At 40.8% G+C, this 22,417-nt stretch overlaps 1 protein-coding gene across 1 annotated transcript in view; it reads left to right on the plus strand.

The window, feature by feature from the left end:
* The window catches only part of RRP12 (ribosomal RNA processing 12 homolog), a 1,805,151-nt gene that overhangs the window by 516,657 nt on the left and 1,266,077 nt on the right, over positions 1 to 22,417 (plus strand). Inside the window, exon 17 of the mRNA XM_044056239.1 lies at positions 16,925 to 17,046. Coding sequence (XP_043912174.1) covers positions 16,925 to 17,046 — 122 coding nt within the window. The remainder of the gene's footprint in view (positions 1 to 16,924; positions 17,047 to 22,417) is intronic.

The following is a 22,417-nucleotide window of genomic DNA, read 5'->3' on the forward strand; positions in this document are numbered from 1 at the left end:
GAAGACATTCCTCAAGATTAGAGACCTGCACTTGTTAAGCATATTTTTAATGGATAGGGGATTTGGACAGACCAAGAGTCATATTGACCCAAAAGTTTACTTTCTTGTTGTGGAAAAAATAATGGGGAAGGTTATTTTGGATAAATGGTCAGAACTGGAATGTCAGGGACTTGAAACCATATGTCAGGATTTATATGTTGCAAATAGATCTGTAACTACTTGTAAAATTATGTTCTTTTATAGCTTCATAACTAGGTACTAGGCTACTTGCCTGAAGGCATTTATAAGCCTAGACAGAATGTGTTGGCTTCTGCAGCCCCCTTAGATTAGTTCCCTGTGCCTCTGTCCAGCAGAGCCATTGAAGTGATACCTGGGGTAAACTTCATTTCCCATCCACTCGTCAAGGTCTCTCGAAGAGGGTTGGTGAGTAGCTCTGCCTAATGTAGATTGGAATCTTGTTCCAGAGCATGGGAAGTCTCTGGGACAGGAATCTATCCCTCCAGCACGTCCTATTTATTGTTGTGGTGAGGTTTAGATCCCTGGAGCGTGTGGCTTGAGGGGATATGGTTTTCTTTAGGTGGAGCATGTCCATCAATTCTGGGTTGAACATGGTCTTGTACGTCAGGCAGAGATCACCTCTGAGTAGGTGGTATGCAACTGAGTACAGCTGGAGTTTCTTCAGTCAAGCTGCATAGGACATTTTGATGCCAGTGATCCTCTTGGTGAGTTACTTCTGTGGTCTTTCCAGTTGTTGCAGGTGTGTTGTAAGGTACATCCCAAATGGGACATTGTACTCTATGATGGGTCTGACGAGTGATGCATAGAGGGGGCCCAATGACCTCTTTCGATCTGGATGCATACCCTTTTGTGATTAGGTGGTCCACATAGAAGGATTTTCTAACCACTTTGGCAATGTGATGATCAAGGGAGAGGTTACTGTCTACTTGGGTCACCAGATCCGTTATTGCGTCTTCTCTATTTAGGGGGCTACCACTTATGTGGTAGTTTGTGGATACTTTTTTTCCAAAGGGGATGGCTATGCATTTTTTGGCATTTAGCTTGAGGCCATGGTTTTGACACCAGTTATCTGTTTCAGTGAGACCCTTTTGGAGGATGTTTGTCAGCCAGAGAGTCAATTATGGCCCCTAGTTTGCAGTCGTCTGCGAACTTGGTCAGCCGTATTCCTCCTGTGCTTGCCTGTACCTCTGAGAAGTATATGCCGAACAGGAGGGATCCTAGGACTGAGCCCTGAGGAACGCCACTTGTAACCGGTTTAGAGTCGGACCTAGCTCCCGCAACTCTTACCATGTGGGTTCTGTCTGTGAGCCAGTTGGCAACCCATCTCGTGAAGTAGGAGTTTATGTTCAGGCTGGTGAGCTTGTCTATAATACCTGAATGGGGAATGGTGTCGAAGGCCTTTACGAGGTTTAGGTAGGCTGTGTGGACCACCTTTCCGTAGTCTTTAGCCTTGGTAACTGTCTCATAGAAGTCCACCAGGTTTAGGAGGCATGATCTGCCCTTAAAGCCAAACTGGGTAGGGTTCGGTGTTTGGAGGTTTCCTATGTCTCTGTTAATGAGATCATAATGATACGCTCCATAGCTTTGCAGACCAAGCTAGTCAGGCTTGTAGGGCAATAGTTCCCAGGGTCCGTTGTGCCACCACCTTTGTGTAATATAAATGAAAAATTGTTCTGTGATACAATTTACATAATTTATCTTCTACCATTGATAAGGGCATACACTAAACAATGAATACAATTAAAACATTCAGGTAATAATGCAATCTTTATAAGATTGATAACTGCATAGCTTACAAACAGGACATGGCAGGTATCATACAGCAGTTGGGCAGCTGAAATTCAAGGTTACAATTCAGGGAGTCCCACAGGCTCCGTCTTAGGTCTATGCTTTTCTAGCTATATTGTTCAGACCTGTTATTTTAGTCTAAGATGTACTGTAGTCTGTATTTGATACCATGACATTTTTACCCTTTTTGGGCCCAAAGCCTTTCATAGGTTCATACTAGGCTATAGGTTCATACTAGGCTATCTGCCCCAGGGCATTTATAAGCCTAGCCCATTTATATGTGGCTTTCGCCACCCCTTTAGTTTGAATAAAACTATGCCTATTATTTATAGGTTCATAGGTTTCCTGACCTTGCCCTGAGATGGCCTGTGAAATTATGCTCTGCAAAGCTTTTAAGAGGACTGTTTAAATAAACCAGAAACTAGACAGCATAAACAAGTAAAAACTTCTGCATGCTATTTTGCATAAATTAACGATAACCATAGTCATTCGTTTTCTGTTGCTGTCAGGTGCATATGCTGTGCATGTTTTTTTTTATTTTGAGAAGACAGGAGTGAGTTGAGAGAAGAGTCATGAGAGCATAAGAGGGAGGTTTTCATTTTAGAAATCGCACTGTAGACTTGGATGTTTTCTACATGCCACTGTAGGTATAAATTAATTAACATGCATTTGCTCAATAAAAATATTTGTGACAAAAAATCCCCAAAAGATCTGTGATCATTGAAAAGAAAATTGCATTAAAATAAAAGAAAAACTGTCCGATGCTCAGGTTGTGTTATTGAGGCTTTCTGAAGCATAAAAATGGTAGCAAAGCACCATCTTGGCTGGATGCAGTAGGCAGGAAGACTTGCTGTCACCTCTGTTGAAAAAAAAATTGTATACAACTTTTTTCTCCATAGGCTTGCATTCCTCGTTGATGGCAGTCATGAAGTGAGCAATAATAAATGAGTTATGTACCCTGTTACATGGGTCTCTCTGGTCCTTATGCAGTTTTTATGATTTGCAAAGTTTGGATAGTGTTTTGAGTATAAAGTTTTGATTTCAGACATAAGTGTAACCAGGATGGGGGCAAAGAATGCAGCTGTCCTGGGCACAGAATATGTTATGAGGTACAATTGAGAGAGTTGTGCAGGAACTTATCTCCTCCATACTGATATTTTGGAATGTTGCTTCAAATATAGCAAGCAGTTTCGTATAGATGTTACAAGCAGAGATGAGCGTATTTAAGACTTGCAAGTCCTTGGATCTGGTTTAGGTAAACAGATCTATTTTTTTGCTTTGGTGCAAGGTTGTCTCAGTTTGAGGGCGCAGACCTTTATTTGTTTGCTTCTCTCAACTACATTGAGTTGAGAGGTGCCAGATCCTAGATAAGCCATCCACAGCTCTGACTTCAGATCTGTCGTTTTTTTTCTGGGACAGAGCGTCTTAATGTGCGACTAACTGAATAAAAGACCGAGTAACAGCCAGCTCTTCACTTTTTCAAGTTTTGTTTTGTTAGTAGAAAAAGCCTGCATGCTATTTGCTGTGCCATTATTACTTTTGTATGCCTTTGTGTACTAGCTGTCTGAATAGTAAAGTTTGCTTGATCACTTCAAGTGAAAAACACTGACTTCTCTTGCAAGTCCTCATTTGGGACACCTGGGAAAGTCCACCACCAGATCTGGCTTTAGATGTATTAACAGCTGCTTAATTCCTTTGCTTTGGTGAAGGAAGGACAGGCAGTAATCCAGCTAACCTTGCTATGTGAATTTCCACCAGTTTTTGGGGTCAACATTTAGTTCACTGACCTCTGGAAAATGTTGCATTTCAAGGCCTGTCCAGTGAAGGAGTGGTTGCTTCCAGTACTTGAATGTCTACATTTTAGACAGTATGTCTGTGCCAACTCAATCCTCAGGTCATGCCTTCTTTAAGCGTTATTGTCCTGACAGTGATTCTAGGTACTTGGGCCTTCTTTGGTACCTTGGTACTTTACTCTCCTTCCATCATCCCCATGTGCTTGGATGGCCTCTGTATCTGGTATTGGCTTTTGGGAGCTCCCTGTAGGTGGGCAGTTGTATACTTGCATATTTGTTAACAGGTTAGCTATGAATCTTCATTACTTTTCTGGATATGCAGGAAGTATGTTTGCTCAGGATAGGCATGCTGTCTATTGTGGTGCAGCATGCTGTAGCATGTGCCATCGTAGGGCAGCCCCCACCACCACCAATTATAGGAATTTTAGGAAAAATCTCAAGTTGGAATGAAAGTCAGAGAAACTTGTATAACCACCAAGGACACGTGTCATTCAGTTGATAAGAATATGTGTGTAACTGTAACATCTGAAGGCAGACATCATAGACTGGCATATTCCTTCTTGCACCATCAGTTCAGTTGTCTTCATCCTCCACACTGGCATCAAATGCCTAATGTTAGTGTATGCTACAGTATTATTTTGGACTCCTAGTGCATGTCTAGTCCTTGTTTGTATCTGCTAAAGTTTGTCTTGGAAAATTTCCTGCATTCAGTGCTTTGAAGGTGTAAATCATGCAAGTTGGTGTGACGACCAAGGCATGAACAAGGACCCACACACATCCTCTGCGAGAGGGGCATGACTTATAAACCCATATCAGAGCTTGTCCTTGTGATCTCTGTCATCATAGGCTACCACTTAGTGAGAAAGATGTTCAAGTGCAAGTGGTCCTTACTTTTTTTTTTATCTGCAGTGTTACTTGTAAAATGGCACCAGGAGACACTTTGGGAAATAAAAAATTCAATTAATTTCAGCAAAATATGTAACCCCAACATCATTCTAAACATCAAACTTCAACAGATACATTCAGTTTTGAAGAGTTTTACTTGCACAATACTACCTTTCATAGCGGTCATATTTTTTGACTCCAAAGATTTTTTTCAGACCTTGTGGAGACTGCTTAGTCATCAGACGCAAAGAGAAGCTAATCATCTGTGTCCTGTATGCTTATCGTAAGATTGCACCATCCTTGTGACGATTTGCAGAGCTACACAGCTTTCTGTTAAAGCTTTTAAGTATTTGCACCTAGAAGCACAGTCCATCTGTCACTTCATAACCAGTCATTGATTGCAGTGTACAAAATGAGTGCAAGTCTTCTGTGTTATACATGTGCTGGTGCAGTCAGCTGGCAGGTAATGCCCAATAAGTTTTGAGGACTTAGTAGTAAAATTATTTTTATGGGAAAAAAACTTTGGGTGTGATAGCAATTCCACTTATTATGGTCAGAAATGTAGAATTAATACATCTATTATCTGATATGTTCACCTTTTTTTAGGTAAATGTATTGTTCCTCGGTCTTGGAAGATGTCAAATATTACCCCAGTATGTAAAAAAGGTAGTTTATATAAAAAGGTTAGTTGTAAGGATGTAAACGGCTATAAGGCAATTAGTCCAGTGTCCATTACTAGCATATGCTAAAAATGATGTTTATTACAAGTTATGGAATTTGATAGAAAGAACGTTAATGTAGCCAATATTTTTCAGCACAGATTTATTAAGGGGAAATCTGCCCAGGTTAATCTTATTAAATTGTATGACTTGGTGATTTAGAAGCAGATTTGGGAGTAGGAATCTTGGTTGCATTTTTGGACTTGACTAAGGCTTTTGCTGTATTAACTCACTGGTTTATGACAATCACAATCTTTATTTAATAAATTGGATTACGGACTGGCTATTAGGTATAATGGTTAATAGTTACTACTGGGTGTTCAAACTCCTTTCTGGCATTAAAAGGAGTCCCACAAGGTTCCATTTTGGGACCAGTGTTTAATAATCTGTTTTCTACATTCCAAACAATAGAGTAAGTTGGCATGTTATGCAGATTAATTGCAAGTTGGGCATTGTACTAAATGATTGTAAGAATTATGACTCTGTTATGGTTATTTGGCTGAAATAAACTGGCACTGAGTTTTAGTATGAACATCAATAATGTTATGTATTTTGGAAAGCATGTACCAAGAGATCTGTTATTGTTACAAGATGTGGAACTAATTGAAGTTGAAATGTATGACGACCTGGGTATTCACTTCATTTTGTTGTTTCTAAAGCTATGAAACCGATATATTGTTAAATATTGTCCTTCTCTTAGTTTAATATTTCTAATACTTTTATACAAAACTTTCATTAGACTTATTTTGGAATACTGTAATACATTTATTACTTATAATGTGAACAGTTGAATAGGTTGGAATCTGTACAAAGGTTTACAAAAAACTTATCAAATGTATATTATTTTGACTGATGTAAAATACTGGGGTTTGTTTACTGTTTGTTATAGTTACTTCAGAGGTAACTTGATGCTGGCTTATAATGCAATACATAATATGTTATTGGCTTCTTGAAAATAAATTTCAACAATTTAAGAACGCAAAAAATGCAAATGGTTCATTAAAGATTATAGAATGTAGAACAAGAATAAGGGGACTGTTACAGAGAATCCCAGTGTTGTGGAATAAGTTGACATTTGTAAGTGTAGTTCCTCATCAATTAAGGTATTTAAGGAAAATATTGACAAATGGATGGGTGATTTGGTTTATGACCTCTAACCCTCTGGGAATCGGTGTTCCTACATAGCTTCGGGCTTGAGCACTGTCTGTAATGAACATGTAAACTTTTTCTTTTCCTGTTCCGGTGTTCATTATTTTTGACTGTTGATGGTTTAGGGCAAAATACTAAATTATCACCTTAGTTATTAATGGGTTGTATGTTGTGCCACTTTATAGTGTTGCATTCCCTGAGCCTTGAAGAGGAAACCAGTACAATTTTAATATCATTGAGACAGATTTTGAAAACAAGAACGATTGGTTGAGAAAGACGCATGTCTCACTCTCAAATTTTAGATTGGATAAGAGCTTACAACAAGGAGTGCAATGTCCCAGTTTGTGGTTTCTGATGAGACAATGATATCTTAAATAACTAAGCTAAGTCCCGGTTTCCTTTGTGATCTGAAGAATTATCAAAAGCGCTTATTGTTTGAAAAGGGACGGCCAATTTTGTTTTATAGTTTAGCAATGTTTTATACCTCTTTGGTCAATAAAGTGGTTTTAAAAGTTACAGCCGTTGTGGTGGTACAGGATTCTTTTTATTTTAAACTATCACCTTAGTCATTAATGTGTTGTATGTTGTGCCACTTTATAGTGTTGCATTCCCTGAGCCTTGAAGAGGAAACAAGTACAATTTTTCACCGTGAACAGAAAAATCTTTGTAGTTTTAATATTTTAATTCAAGTACTTTACTGATGCTACTTTGTGAAGATAGTCTGAGGAATTGACTGATTATGCAGGAACTTGCAGATTCTGCATTTTGTTATTCTGTTACAGACTCACCTTGTCCCATTTTTAGTTTTTGTTTTTTGATATCATCCTCTGTTTTAGCCATCTGTAACATAGAAGCTTACGATCAGGTCTCAGATAATAACAAAGTTATGTTTAAGTCCTAGAATAAAATGCAACTCACCTTAGTAGGATACACAGAAACAAAACCAAAAAAAAAAAAAATCAAAAAAGATTGAAGGGCACCATCACAAACTTGAATCCTGAAACAAAGTACTGGGTGCTTTTATCTTAGTCGATATGAAGACTTCATTAGAGTGAGTTACATCGAAAGTCTAGAAGGTAAAACTTTTTTCAAAACCAGAAACCAATGAAAAACATTGGCTAATTAAACTCCTTCCTAATTGTGGAACTTGAACCTGTTGATAGATATTGACACTAATAAAAACAACGTCCTTCCATCTTTTTTGTTTTCGTATTTGGTTACTGGTTTAACAAACTCCACCTTTGTTCTCGTTTTCCCGATTATTCTGAGAGAATATCGATCTGCCTGGAGATTTCACCATGCTGATAAAAAAAATTCTAAATACACTGCTATTACAGTCAACAGTGTGGCTCCAGTTGATTCTAGCCCATGTTTAAGTTGTCTACTGGGCCAGGGTGACAGTATTAGTCAGGACATGTTCACTCCATTGCCGTGGACTTGCACACAGGCTGTGGTGAGTGGAGGTCCCATTTCAGTTAACATGGCAAGTTCTCAGTTTGGGTCCAGTAAAGTACCTGCTATTGACTTTGATGTTTGGTTGTAGTCTAATTGTCTCTCCTTTTCTGGTACCAATGAACAAGGTGATTTCTTTACACACCTTGCTCACTGTTTTTGAGAAAAACCTCCTCAGGATTCGGAATTTACAGCTAGAAAACACATGATCTGAAGTAGGCAGACTTCATTTGTCTGCAACCTGTGGGTAGCGGATCCGACCTCGGATCCGAGCCGGCATTTCAAAAGCTTAGGCTCCGAGCTCCTAGCTCCTCCCTCTACCCATAACCCCTTGCCAATCCCTGACTGACCTCAGATTTCGTTTGCCGCTTTCAAGTTGCGACGGATTCCTAGAGCTCCTAGTGCAGATAAGTTTTCTGACAGGAAAATTTTGAAAAACTTTTTTAATTTAATTAGTTAGAGGTGTTTGTGTTAGGCTTTCCTCTCTCTATTCTTTTAATTTTTTCTCAGGTTTTGCGTAGTTTGTGTGTGTGTGTGTGTTTTTAGGCCTGTTAGGGCTTAACATGTCTGAAGCCCATAAGGCAGTATTCTCTAAATGTACCGAGTGTGGCCATAAGCTGTCCCCAGCGGATGGCCACACTCAAGTCATCTTTGGGGTTGAACACCTGTCATCTGGTTGTACCATTTGTGCTGGGTTCAACCCCGAGCTTTGAGGGAGCGGAGGTCGAAGCTGGTTCTGGCGGGACTTCTTCCTCCAGATACCGCTTCGGCTTCTGCCCCTTCTACACAGCAAACAGTTGCTGTGGGCTCTCCTCCACCGGCTGGGACTCAACCTCCCTCTAAGATGCCGGAGGAGAGAGAGTCTTCTAGGGAGCGAGAAAAGGAGAGGCACAGGGAGAGGCACCACAAACGGAGAGCTGAAACTTCTAGTTCAGCTCCTCCATCCAAGCGGGCCTCTCCTGTGCCTTCTAGCTTTCCTCCTCCTCGGCTCCACTCCCCTTGGTTCTCTCCTGGGCCCGAGGAGGAGGAGGCTAGCCCTTCAGCGAGGTCCCCAAGGCGGCGCTCTAGATCCGCTTCGGTGGCCTCGACTAGATCCACCTTTTCCATGAGTGAAGCAGATATGGACCGGATGATGAGGAAATTCATCCAGGCCCAAATGCAAATGGGAGTGCTCCTAGCCCCCCCCCCATCCGGGAGGGGCTTCGACCCCTTTTTTCGCCCCTTTGGCTCCTTCTCCGACCCACACCATGGGTTCGGAGCTGTCGGCGCCGGGCAGAGTTGGATCCGGGGGGTGGGTCGGATCCGATAGGTCGGCACACCTCGGATCCGTCCCATCCCTTGAGTGCTTCGGACCCGACCTCTCGGAGCCGAGGACCGAGCCTCGGATCCGAGGGAGCTGGTGTGTCTTCGGCTCCGTCTAGGTCGGAGCACACCGGTCTCTCGGATCCGACGGTCTCGGCTCCAGCTCCGATCCGTGCGTCGGATCCGAGTGGGGGTCGGCTCTCGGGGTTTAGAGAAGCTGGCTCCCCCTCGGCCTTCGACGTAGTGGAAAGGGCACTGTTGAGGACTACCGGACCCCCGGTCCCTGCCACAGCACCCCCTGAGGACGTCTCATTTGGAGACATTGTGGAAATGTTGAGGATCAGGGGGGGTGGTCTGCCCCCAAGGCCTCCTCAGACGAGTCTGTGTTCTTGGAGGCATTCGAGGCGGGCCCATCTACCTCTTGGGTGTCCCCTCCTGCCGATCCTCTGGTGGACCTTATATCCATCAGAGCGTGGAAGGATCCGGACACCGTTGAGCCTGTACCCAAGCGTCCTGACCGTATCCTTTCCCCTCCGGCGGACCGCACTCACTGGAGCAAAGGCCCCCCAGTAGATGCCATGATGATGGCTGCAGCCACTAAGAGGGAATTGGCCCAGGAGAGTCCCTCTATGCATCCTCCGGGCAAGGAGTCCCGCTCGATGGATCGCATTGGGAAGCGAGTTTTCAGTTCAGCAACCTTCTCTTTGAGAGCTGAACTACATGGCACACGTCATCAGGATGCAGCAGGATCTGATTAAAGAATACGCTGCATCTCCCCCAGAGTCCATGTCGGTGAGGATAAGCAGGTATACTCCACCCGAATGGCCACTCTTAGAGCAGTTTCTAACACATCTATGCGGCTGCTTTCTCACGCTACCGAGGGAGCCGCTAGAGCCAGCGGAGCAGGCCTAGTCATGAGGCGGCAGGCCTGGCTCCGCCACTGTGATTTCGCAGAGCCCTTCAAGGCGACTTTCGCGAATGCCCCCTTTGATGGTTCTGCCTTGTTTGGCAAAACTGTTCGCGAAACATTAGTCCAGAGCGAGAAGGACGGGAAGACGCTGTTTGCCGTCGGAGTCCGCTTCTCAGCTCCCCAGAGGTCCTTCTCGAAGAACCAAAAGGGACAGAAGAAGATGTGGTTCCGGAAGTCGCAGCAGTCCCAACCTGCTCCGGATAACCAGTCCTTCCGTGGCAGAGGAGGACGGGGAGGTCGCCGTCCTAGAGGCAGGGGGGCTCCTAGCAACTTTGGGTCCAGAGAACCTTTCTCTGATAGACCCACGCAGCAGCCCTGAAGGGTTGCCCGGCTGTCCGTCTCTGGAGGCAGTCGGGGGGCGTTTTTCGAGGCACCTAACTTCTTGGGAGTCCATCACAACAGACCGTTGGGTGCTTCGCGTGATATCCAGAGGTTATACAATTCCCCTATACAAAGTTCCCAGATCTCGCAGCCTCCCAGATGTTCCACCCGACCAAAGGGAGGCAGCATCTATCGAAATCGGACAGCTGCTAGAAAAAAGAGCTATCCAGTGCGTCCCCCCCAGATCAAACCGGGTCAGGGTTTTACTCCAGGTTCTTTTTAGTGCCAAAGAAAACGGGGGACTTAAGACCGATCTTAGATCTTTCCCTGCTGAACCTGTCAGTAACCAAGCAAAAGTTCCGGATGGTCACCCTTCAATCTATACTCCCCCTCTTGAGGGAGAACGACTGGATGTGCTCCATCGACCTCAAGGACGCGTACTACCACATTCGCATGGACAGACGGTCCAGGAGGTTTCTTCGCTTCCGGCTGGGAGCCAGTCATTATCAGTTCAGGGTCCTTCCCTTTGGTCTCACCTCAGCCCCCAGGGTGTTCACCAAGGTTTTAGCTGTTGTAGCGGCTCACCTGAGGCTCCAGGGATTACAGGTCTTTCCGTACCTGGACGACTGGCTCCTAACGGCATCATCAAGGCATCTTCTGTGCTCAGCCAGGGACTACTTCCTTCATATAGCCCCAAGGCTGGGCATCACTGTCAACTGAGAGAAATCTTTACTGCACCCCACACAAGTTATAGATTTCATAGGAGGAAGACTAAACACCAGGTCAATGCGAGCCTTCCTCACCCCAGACAGAATTTCCAACCTGAAGTGTCATGTTGCAGCGGTCCTGCAACCATTTCCGACAGCAGCTTCGGTCCTGAGGGCCCTAGGTTCGATGGCGGCAGCTATCCCGCTTCTTATTCATGCGCGCCTACGCATGAAGGTTCTTCAATGGACCCTTCAAGTTCAGTGGTCCCCTCTCTGTTCCTCTCTCAACACTCCGATAGCGGTCAGCAAAGCATGCAAGGATTCCCTTCTTTGGTGGCTTCGATCTCCGGAGCCTCTGACAGGGAGACCTTTTTGTGCAGCATTTCCCCGAGCCACAGTGACCACGGACGCTTCTTGCCTCGGGTGGGGGGGGCATTCTGCGGGGAAGGTTGTCCAAGGCACGTGGAACTCCACAGAGACTTTGTTGCATATAAACGTCCTGGAAATGAGGGCGGTGCTCCTAGCGTTGCAAGCACTTCACCACGTTCTTCCTTCAGGGACTATTGCGATTCAGACAGACAACATGTCGGTAGTCTGGTACATCAACAAACAGGGAGGAACCAGGTCCTATCCCCTTTGTCGAGAGGCCATGAGAGTCTGGGAATGGGCAATTTCCACCAAACGCTTTCTTGTAGCAACGCACATTCCGGGAAAATCCAACATCCTTGCGGACAAACTCAGTCGCACCATTCTTTCCCCTCACGAGTGGTCTCTCAATCCTCAGGTAGTGAAGAAGATTTTTGCCATTTGGGGCAACCCTGTTGCGATCTTTTGCCTCTCCCTCAAACGCCAAATGCGACAATTTCTTCGCTCTGCTTCCCACCAGGGAATTCCCGAGATGCTGGTGCATGCTTGGCCTCCCGGTCTCCTTTATGCCTACCCTCCACTACCTCTAATGCAGAGGCTTCTGCAGAAAGCCAACAGTTTGGGGAGCAGAATGATTCTCATTGCCCCGTTCTGGCCTCGTCAACCCTGGTTCCCCTTTGTATGGTCTCACAAAGTGAATCCACCCTGGATTCTGGATCCGATTCGATCTCATCTCCCATCCTCTGGGAATTTCGGTCCCCAATCTACGCACCCTGAAATTGACAGCTTGGCTGCTCCAGTTCCATCCTTGATTAGGACTCCCGGTATCTCGTCACCGGTCAAGGCCATTCTAGTGGCAGCTCATAAACCTTCCACTAGGCAGGTTTATCGGAGTAAATGGAAGAGATTCTCTATTTGGGCGGTCCAGAAAAGTTTGGATCCTTTTTCAGCACCTATGTCGGCAGTGCTGGATTTTTTAACAGACCTCTTTCATCAAGGGGCAAGTTCTTCCACGATTAAGGTACAATTGGCAGCCATCTCTCATTATCACATTGGTCATCAGACAGCTCCCCTCATGACGGCGAAATTGTGCAAAACCTTTCTTAAAGGTATTTTTTTGTTGAGGCCTCCAGTCAAAGACATTGTACCACCTTGGGACCTATCTTTAGTTCTGCAAGCCCTTACTGCTCCTCCCTTCGAGCCTGCAGCGTCTACAGACCTGAAGTACCTTTTCTGGAAGACTGCCTTCTTAGTAGCTATCACTTCAGCCAGAAGAGTGTCTGAACTTCAGGCTCTATGCGTCAAGCCTTACCTTTCCTTCTTTCCAGATAGGGTGTGCCTCAGGACCAATCCATCTTTTCTTCCAAAGGTCTCTTCAGAATCTAATATCAACCAATCAATCAACTTACCTGTGTTTTTCCCAAGTACTCAAACAAAGGAGAATACAAACTGCATTCCTTGGATGTTCATAGACAATTACGATTTTATATTCACAGAACAGCTGGTCACAGGCAATCAGATCAGCTGTTCGTCTCCTTTGCTAAATTTGCTTTGGGTAAAGCAGTTTCTAAAGTCACACTATCGAGGTGGATTGCTAATTGTATTCTGCAGGCTTATGACACTTCAGGTAGACCTGCTCCTCAGAGGGTTACGGCTCATTCTACTAGGGCAGTCTCCACGTCAGCCGCCTTTAAGTCCCGTGTGTCATTGGATGATATCTGCGCGGCAGCCACTTGGGCCTCACCTCATACCTTTATTTCTCATTATAAGGTGGATGTTGTTTCCAGAGGAAGAGCATCCTTTGGCTCAGCGGTGCTCCGAAACATCCTTCCATGACGGCCGCCCAAGATTCAGGTAGCTGGGGACTCTGTCCCACAGGTTGCAGACAAATGAAGTCTGCCTACTTCAGATTTAGAAGTTATGTACTCACCATAACGTTCCATCTGAGTAGGTGACTTCATTTGGATGCAACCATCCCCCTGACCTTTATACAGCGAGTATTTTTTTGCTTTGTTCAGGTACTGTTGTCAGTATTATATAGGCAAACTCAATCTGAGGTCAGTCAGGGATTGGCAAGGGGTTATGGGTAGAGGGAGGAGCTAGGAGCTCGGAGCCTAAGCTTTTGAAATGCCGGCTCGGATCCGAGGTCGGATCCGATACCCACAGGTTGCATCCAAATGAAGTCACCTACTCAGATGGAACGTTATGGTGAGTACATAACTTCTAATTTCATAATGCATTCATAGTGACCTTGTGCAAAAGAAATTACGGACTTGGAAATACCCATTTGGTGTGGAATTCAATTCAGCATTGTTTCAGGACATTGTCAGGCTTTACAGTGATACAGGTATTGCCCTTCAAGTTGCTTATTAAAGAAGATGAACAAAATCTTAGTGTTAGACAATGAGCTGACGGTAGCTAATGAGAATATCAGAAAGGATTTATCCTGTGGGTCAATTAAACACCACTTTTTTGTTGGGGTCGACAGTATTGCTAAAAGTAAAATACATAAAACTTGGAAGTTAACAAGAGATGAGTGATTGAGTTGGGGAAGGCTTTCCCTTTTCCACAGCAAGGCAGAGCTAATAGAACAGTTTCTTTCAGGGGCAATTTGGACTCCATGGTTTTCATGTAAATGATTATGAGGAGGGTTATTTTTTAGAGCCACCAGAAGTCAGATACTCAGACTAGCCAGTTGTGTTCAGGAATTAAACCATGGCTCAAGGGCTGGTTTGAAACTCCAGCACAGATGAACATATTCAAACCCCCCCCCCCCCCCAAGGCAGGGGCAGGATCGGGGCAGATACAGATGCTAACCCTTTGTAAATGTGGTTGTGGAATGTTTACAGACCTCAGTATCCTGGACTTTTTTAAGGTTTTAACTTCTCAAATGTTTTGAGTGAGTCTGTTTTACAGATTTTTAGAAAAGGTTTTACCTTGATTCCCAGTTTTCTTCTTGACATTGTACAAGCCATTTTAAAGTTGAAATTGTTTACTAGAAATTGCAACTTAAAAATGTTTTATGCTGATAGAACAGCATCTAATAACACAAGATAATGAAAGGTTACATAGGAAGAGTACTTTTATGCCACCCCAACACACTGGTTTCTACTTAAGAGTTTGTGAGGGACACTTTGGACACCTATGAGAGGAATACGAAAAGGAAACCCCCGTGTGTCAACCTTACACTTGAAGAAAGGGAACTTCTTTTTAATATAGCCAAAGAAGCATTTGTGTTATGAAACCAGACAAGGGGGTGGTAATTGTAAACAGTATTGATTACTCTTCAAAAAGTTTGAGCTTCTTTCTAATGATGGTACCTATGTGAGAGTTTCATTGTTATGGCAGGCTTGATTTCTCTTTGTTAGACATGGAAGGTGAAATGTAGCATGAATTATGGGAATATCTGAATGTAATAAAACCCAAGGTAGCATCTATTTTCAGAATTCCCAAAATCCATAAAAATGCCTGATCCACTGCTTAGACCATTTGTCTCAGCCAAGTGTTCCAAGACAGAACCCTTGGCTAAATTTGTTTTCAAATGTAAGGCATTGTTGAAGTTGGACTTATTTTTAATGATTCATGTCATTTATTGGAAACTCTCAATTCATTGGACTTTGCTTGGACACTGTAACCTTCATTATGGTTGATGTAGTCGATTTACTCACAGCATTTCCTCATGACATCTGGTTAAAGTGGTTTCAGGAATATCTCTCAAAGTTTTCCCCTTTGTGCCCCATTGCTAGTTTGGTCTGTTCCTTACTTGATTTAGTTATTAAAAATTTTTTGTATTTTGAGGGGTAATACTACCACCAGATCTTGCCATGGGTGCAGCTTTATCCCCTACTTATGTCAATATAGTCTTGGCCATGTGGGAGAAAAATCATGTTTTTACACCTGATTTTCCTTTGTTGGAACACTGATACTATAGGTACCTTGATGACATTTGGTTATTTGGAAGGGTATTTTGGAACAATAGGAACATTAAGTGGCTGAAGTTTGCCATGTACTGAAATAAAGTTTTAGTATTCTATTAACATGTACAGTATCAATTACCTTGATAGTTTGTTAGGTAAAGATGTCACTAAGGAGTGTTACACATCCACTATATACAGAAAAGAGATCTTTTCTAATACTTTCACAACGACAGCTGTCATCCCCTTTTCCAAAAAAGGTCTGTTGTAAAAGATCAGATGGTTAGGCTTTCATGCCTCATATCTGACTATTTTATATTTAGTACAGAATTGCATCATTTGATTTGTCTATTTTTGGACAGGGATATCCCATTTAACTTAACATTCATGTTGAAGTGTTGAGGCATCATGAAGTTCAGTTTGCTGCAATTTTAAGTAATATTTTTATCTATAAAGGCACTTGTATAGAAACCAGTGTTATTGATATAGTGGACACCCCTTCTCTCATTGTCCTCTTTAGTAATACCACATATCATTACATCGACATGATTAAGAGGTACTGGGACTTAGTTCGCACAGATGAGATGAAAAAAGTTTTGGGGGTCCTACCCTGTATTATTTACTCCCAAAGGAAAAACATTAAGGGTATCTTGGAGTTAGGATCAGGGAAAACTGTATTTAGCCACAGCTGAGGGCTTGGCAAAGTGCAGCTCTTGTAAAATGTGTAGATTTATACACAAGGGCCCCCTATGCTGTGGTTTCAGTTTATGGGAGAACCATTCCTTGCCCCAGGGAAAGTAAATTGTAATACTATCCATATAGTTTATTTGGCCATGTGCAACTCCTGCAATGCCTTTTCCATGGGGAAAACTATAAGAAGATTGAGAGATTTTTACTATTTTATTATTTTGTGTAATTAAACAGTATTTCAGGATTCGTATTTGTGATGTTGTCCTTCGATCACCTTGTGAAGAAAGCTCATGAGGTGGATCTTGATAGACATGTGGAGAACCCATAACTACTTTAGCTATGATTGGAAAGACCCCATTATAGTTCTTTGTAGTACATTGAGCCATATGCTAGCTATAGAAAGTGTACGAGTGAAATGTTTTTAAAGCTGTTAAACTATCCATTTTTTTGTGTGGCAACAATAAATGTTTTAACAGCTTTCAGTGCAGTTTTAGCTTATTGCAGCTATTCTGTAATAGCTGTCGTGTATGCCTTAGACCTGAACCAGAGCATAACTCTGTAAGCATTGCATAACAAAACATTTTACTCACTTCATGACATATTGATGATAGGAGGGCTGTCTTTCTCCTGATTTAGGAGCAGAGTTATTGTGCTGCGTATACTGCAGTGAAATTTTGAGACTTTCAGAAACTGACTTTATGGAGGGACTAGAACTGGTAAATTAAGTTTCAGTTGCTGTATTTGTATAGTATGGATTTGAGCAGACCATACATTTTAACTTATCTGAACTAGTGTTAATAATGTAAGTCTTTATAAAGGAATGATTGATCAGATTATCTTTTCCTCCCAGGCAGACACTGGATTTCCCCAGAAGCTGGTTGATTCCTGTACTGAGAGATCATGTCAAGAATGCAGAACTTGGATTTTTTGCCCGTTACTTTATGCCGCTAGCTGCATCTCTCAAAAATCGAGGTAATGCCTGCTGCTTTGGTTGTGTTCATACAATAGTACAAAAGAAAATTTGTGTGTCTGTTTTAAAGGAGTTCAGTGGAAATGTATTTGAATGTACATTTTACACTGTTTTACATTTTAATTTGCGATGCATGCATGTGCACAGTTAATGGCGGACTAAAATTTGCTGTGGTTCTTTTATATTGAGGTGCTGATACTCTTAAGTATCTGAACACTTGGTCAAAGCATTCCTTATTTATACTATGTTTTGTATGAAGCAAACCCCATTATCAAGCTAGTGAATACTTAATAGATGGCTTAATTTTGCTATTGGTTCTTTTGAGGTAATTTTATAGCCATGCCTCCATGATGGCCATAAGGAAGACATTTGCCTGTATCTCCAATGACTGAGGTGTAAGAATGGACCTAGAACCAGGGTTGGGGAAGTAGAAAAGAGATGGAAAGAGAGGTGATGGAGCATTTTAGGGTAAGCTGATGTGTATGGGTTGGGGTATGTCAGAATTGGCAGTTGGGAGTGAGAGCGCATTGTTGCTTGAATCTTTGCATTGGCTACTGTTTAAGGGTGGTCCTGCCTTGACCATGCTTTCCTTATGAAAGTATTGAAACTACTGACCGTCTTATGTAGGGGGTTTGTAATGGCTTGCAGTGGCATCATTAACTGTATTTTGGAAGAAGTTCCAGGCATATTCTACTCATGACCTTGAGACAGGCAATGTTGGCAGTGAGCATGGTGCTGCCCTTTTTCCCTTTATGCCTTAATGCTTTGATACAGAAAGTATTTAATATAAAAATCCCTTTGTACCCACAAAAAAACAAAAAACTAGCACAAGCTAAAGTTTGGCAATGTGGTAATTTACCTGTTTGTGTTTAAGGACAGTTGTAAGCTTAACATGGCTGTTCTTCATTCCAGACTGTATTTTCTCTATACAAAATTATCCTTACATTGACGCACATAAATTCAGTGTGTGGGCATATCCTTTACTATTCTTTGTTTGTAGTGCACACGTTATGTAGGCATGAATGCTGTGTTTAGGAATATGTTTTACTGGTTTCTTATTTCCCATTTCTTTTCAGGCATTTTGTCAGACATGCTGATACAGGAAAATTATTTTCAGCCCTACCTTCTTTACTTTCCATTAGCAGCAGTAAACTCTTGTGTGATTTGCAAATGCATTACTATTCAAATCTTTGCTTGATCAACCAGAATGGATACTTGTAGATGTAGCACATTTCCTGAAAACTGGAGAAGCAACTATGTTGGTGTGAGTTGTCAATTACATTTTATTGCGCAACTTCATTCTGAATGATAGGCAGAAGCTGATCCCGATTTAACCCATCATTCAGGATTTTGGCCTGGTACACAGCTAAAAGGAGGAGCAGTTCATTCCATTTTTATTTTTTTTCCCTAACAAATAAAAAAAACTTCTTTATTGTAATCACATATGACATAGAAAGTCTTGCATTTGTATAAATGAAAAACAATCCACATTAATACAATTTTAGTTGCAAACATCTTGCATCACAGACCTTGTTGAAACTACTGCAGTTGCAAACATCATACATCATTTATAATCTATCCATTGTCTAGCTATTACATAGCTCATTCATGTTCTGCCTTTTTTAAAGCTCGTTCCTCCTCTGCATATAATGTTCCCACAATTCCCATTTTTTCCTATGTAGTTTGCTCCTTCCCTTTTCTAAAGATCCCAATTCTGTTTGCTTTATCTCTGTTACTGGCTTCTGGTAAAGTTGGTTTAATCCTACTCTCCTTATAGTAGCCACTTAGTACTGTAAATCTTCCATTATTATTTTTTCCCCTCTTCCATCACTATTGGAGCTCCTCTTGCAATTAATGTAAGTACTCATCTTCCTTTACCTCCGATATTCTGCTGAATAACCATCCTGAAAAACCTTTCTTTATCAATTTCACATGTTTAGTTCTTTCCTTGTGTGTCTCCTGTAGCATAGCTATTTGCACTGGACATTTTTTAATATAGTTCACTAATCGTTTTTGTATTTATATTTGAGATTGTTCGTATTTAAGAACATTACAGAAAGCATCCCTTTCTTATATAGTTATTCCTTCCACTTTTTGTGTATAACTGCTTTATTGTTGAATGTCTGGTTCAAACTTTTATGTTACATGCATATATTGTTTGGTATCTTGGGTCTTTTGTACAGTTGTTTCTTGACATATCCATTCAGCCATACACCATATCTTATAAAACATTAGTTTTATTGAAAGCCCTCAAAAAAACCTCAATATCCTAGTAAAGCCTATTAACTTAATGACACAAAAGTAAGTACATCTTCAAAATTTGAAGTTTTAACATCCTAATAAGAACAAAAAGTTCTAAACTGACAGCAAAACAGACTCTCTTTGACAAAAAAGAAAGGTCATTCATGTTAAGATGCATGGTACAGTCTGTGCTTTTAGTAAGTGCTGACTGGTTTTAACTTGCCTTTATAGGTCTACCAGTTGAGTAAACACTTGAAAGCTTTCAGTAAACACTTTTTCCAAGCCATTTTTCTTTATCAGATTGTCTTCTAGGTACATGCAAACCAGACACAAAACTGCTAAGTATATTGTTTACCAGAAAAAAAAAGCCTTATAATTTTCAATATTCTTTTTTTGCGTATTTGCTTTCTGTTAAAACTTATTGCTAGATAAAGCCAAAGGCTTTGACCCAGTCATTTTCTCTATGCTAGCATGAGAAAAAGCACACTAAATTTTCTTTTGTCATACTTTGTTAATCAGACCCTTCATCTGGGTCTTCAATCATTTTTTTGTTTTACGTTGCAGTGCCTACATTTCTTAAAACTGAGCAATGAAAAGAGAGAAGTGAGAAACAAAATAAAAAACAAAAAAAGCACCTGTTTTATTAGTAGGCCCATTACATTTAAAAATAACTGAAAAAACTTTACTTCATACCCTGCAAAAAGTCATGCACCAGTAAAGCAGTGCAATTAATAAAAGGAATTAGTTTCAGTTAATTTTCTCCCTCCTTTTACTCTCTCCAAGCATTTTCCAAAGATTAAGGATATGAAGTAGGGCATATACTTTAGGGTCCCCTATATATTTAACAAAAGTCCATAAAAATCCAGTATTTCCAAATCCTCTTGTTCTGCCATGTTTCACAAGTATAACTATTGCTTTGTAATCACACATTTCCAGCTACCAGGTTACTGATTTTATTCTCTCAACATTAATAACATATAGCAGGGCAGATGCTTTAAAGTCTCCTACAAGTTTAACAAAATCCAAAGAAGTCCAATATTTTCAGATTTTCTTGTTCTGTCATGTTTCACAAATAGTTATTGCATTATCACCCTGTATTTGTCAATTTCCAAATTGCTAGCTTTATTCCTCTTCATCACCATCTCCCAAATCCTATCTGTTTCATTTCCAGTGTATTCACGATTCTTCTAGTCTACTGTTTTATTCCTTCGCTCAGGCAATTTCCACTGAAACAGTGGAGACGATTTCTCAGGCTCAGCCGCTCTGTAGTCCTCATCACTAGGACACAAAGCAGAACATACTCCTGTTTCACAGCTCACCCTTTGTTGGACAAACTTTTATTTCCTTCTTAGCATGTACATCATCAAAAAATCATTTTGTTCCTCCAGGGAAAAATATTTTGAAGATGGCTGGGTACAGCAGTTTGAATTTCACGCCTGCTTCTCGGCATTCCCTAAATAATGAAATATATTTAACTCCTCTTCTGCCTGGTGTATAATGAATAGTCATTCTCCACGAACACTGTCTCTCTCACTTTTATTTGTCCTTTTGTCAGAATTAACTCCTCCTGCCAATAAGACTGCATCTCTACTTTTAAAGGTCTATCTAGGTTGTTTTCTGCTGGCATACAACAAAGAACCAACTGCTTCTCCACAAACGAAACCACAGCAACCAGTAAAAGTAAAGATTTATTTCTCTAGCACCTCGGCCACAGTAAGCCTTCAAGGAGTAACATACTGATTATGAGAATCAGTATTTACAGCCCCAGCTACAATCCATTCTACAAATAATTAAACAATTAAAACTTAATAACACCATACATTTAAAATAACACTATGCATTTAAATTACACACTTCCAACAGCAGTCTGTATTTCAACCCTTTGGTATTAAGGTACCATATTTTAAAATAAAAATAGTTTCCTTTTTTAAAAGTACCTTTTTTACTCTGTTGTCATCCAAGACATGCATAGGTATTTGTTCTAAAATCGTGGCTTTTAAATTATCACAGCTTCCCCTATGATATTGATAAAAATGTTGAGCCAAAGGACTTTCAATTTTATTAGTCCTAATATCTCTTTGTCTGTCCAATATAGAATTTTTTACACCCACATTTAATAGCGTATACAACTTTTTCTATTCTACAATTATATGTCCCATTAGATCTAAAAAATATTTTATTAATATGTGTAAAAAAATTAACTATATGAGGACAACAACTACATCTCCCACACTGGAGAGTTTCTCAAGCCGAAACTTGATGAAACAGTCTAGATTCAGGTCTAGAAAATCTAGTATGAACAATCATATCTTTGATGTTCCTACCCTTTATATAAGAAAATACTATTTTTGTTTTTACTAGTTAGACCTTCTTATTCACCAAAACTCTTAAGATATTCCCAAAAATGTAGTATTAAGTCTCGGATCTTTTCACTATAAACATTATAGGTAGAGACTACAGAAAAACTTTCTATATTTTTATCTTCTGTAACATATTTTCTATTATTTTGCTTTCGACATAAGCTTTTTCCCTGATATCTAATATTAAACACTCTATTAATGTCTTGTTCAATTAAGCTTTTGTCGTATAATCTATTTTCAAACATCTTTTTTATACGCAATATTTCTGTTACAAACACTTCATCATCACTACATAACCTTGAAATTCTCAAAAACTCCCCAAAAGGAAGATATTTAATAGTATGTATAGGATGACAGTTAGTACCCATTAAAAACTCACTAGGTACTTCAAATTTTCTGTGGATACTAGTACTAACATATTTTCCAACAGTACCACAAAGATTTACATCCAAAAAAGACACTTGTTGGACATATTGTAAACCATCAAAAGTTATATCAAATCTATTAACTTGAATGTCATTTATAAAACTATGTACCAACTGTATGCCTCCTTCACACAAAAAAATCTAATTGTCTATGTATCTAAAGTACAATTTTACATGTTTTTTAAAAAAGACATTAGTATAAATACAATCTTGTTTCACTAGGCCCATAAAGATATTAGCATACATGGGTGCAAATGGAGCACCCATGGCAGTGCCTTGTATTTGCTGAAACACCTGATTATCAAAATAAAAATAATTATTTTCCAAACAAAATTTAACTAAATCCA

Source organism: Protopterus annectens, chromosome 14.part0 (assembly GCF_019279795.1).
Source record: "Protopterus annectens isolate FY-2018-M chromosome 14.part0, PAN1.0, whole genome shotgun sequence".
Taxonomy (NCBI): Eukaryota; Metazoa; Chordata; order Ceratodontiformes; family Protopteridae; genus Protopterus; species Protopterus annectens.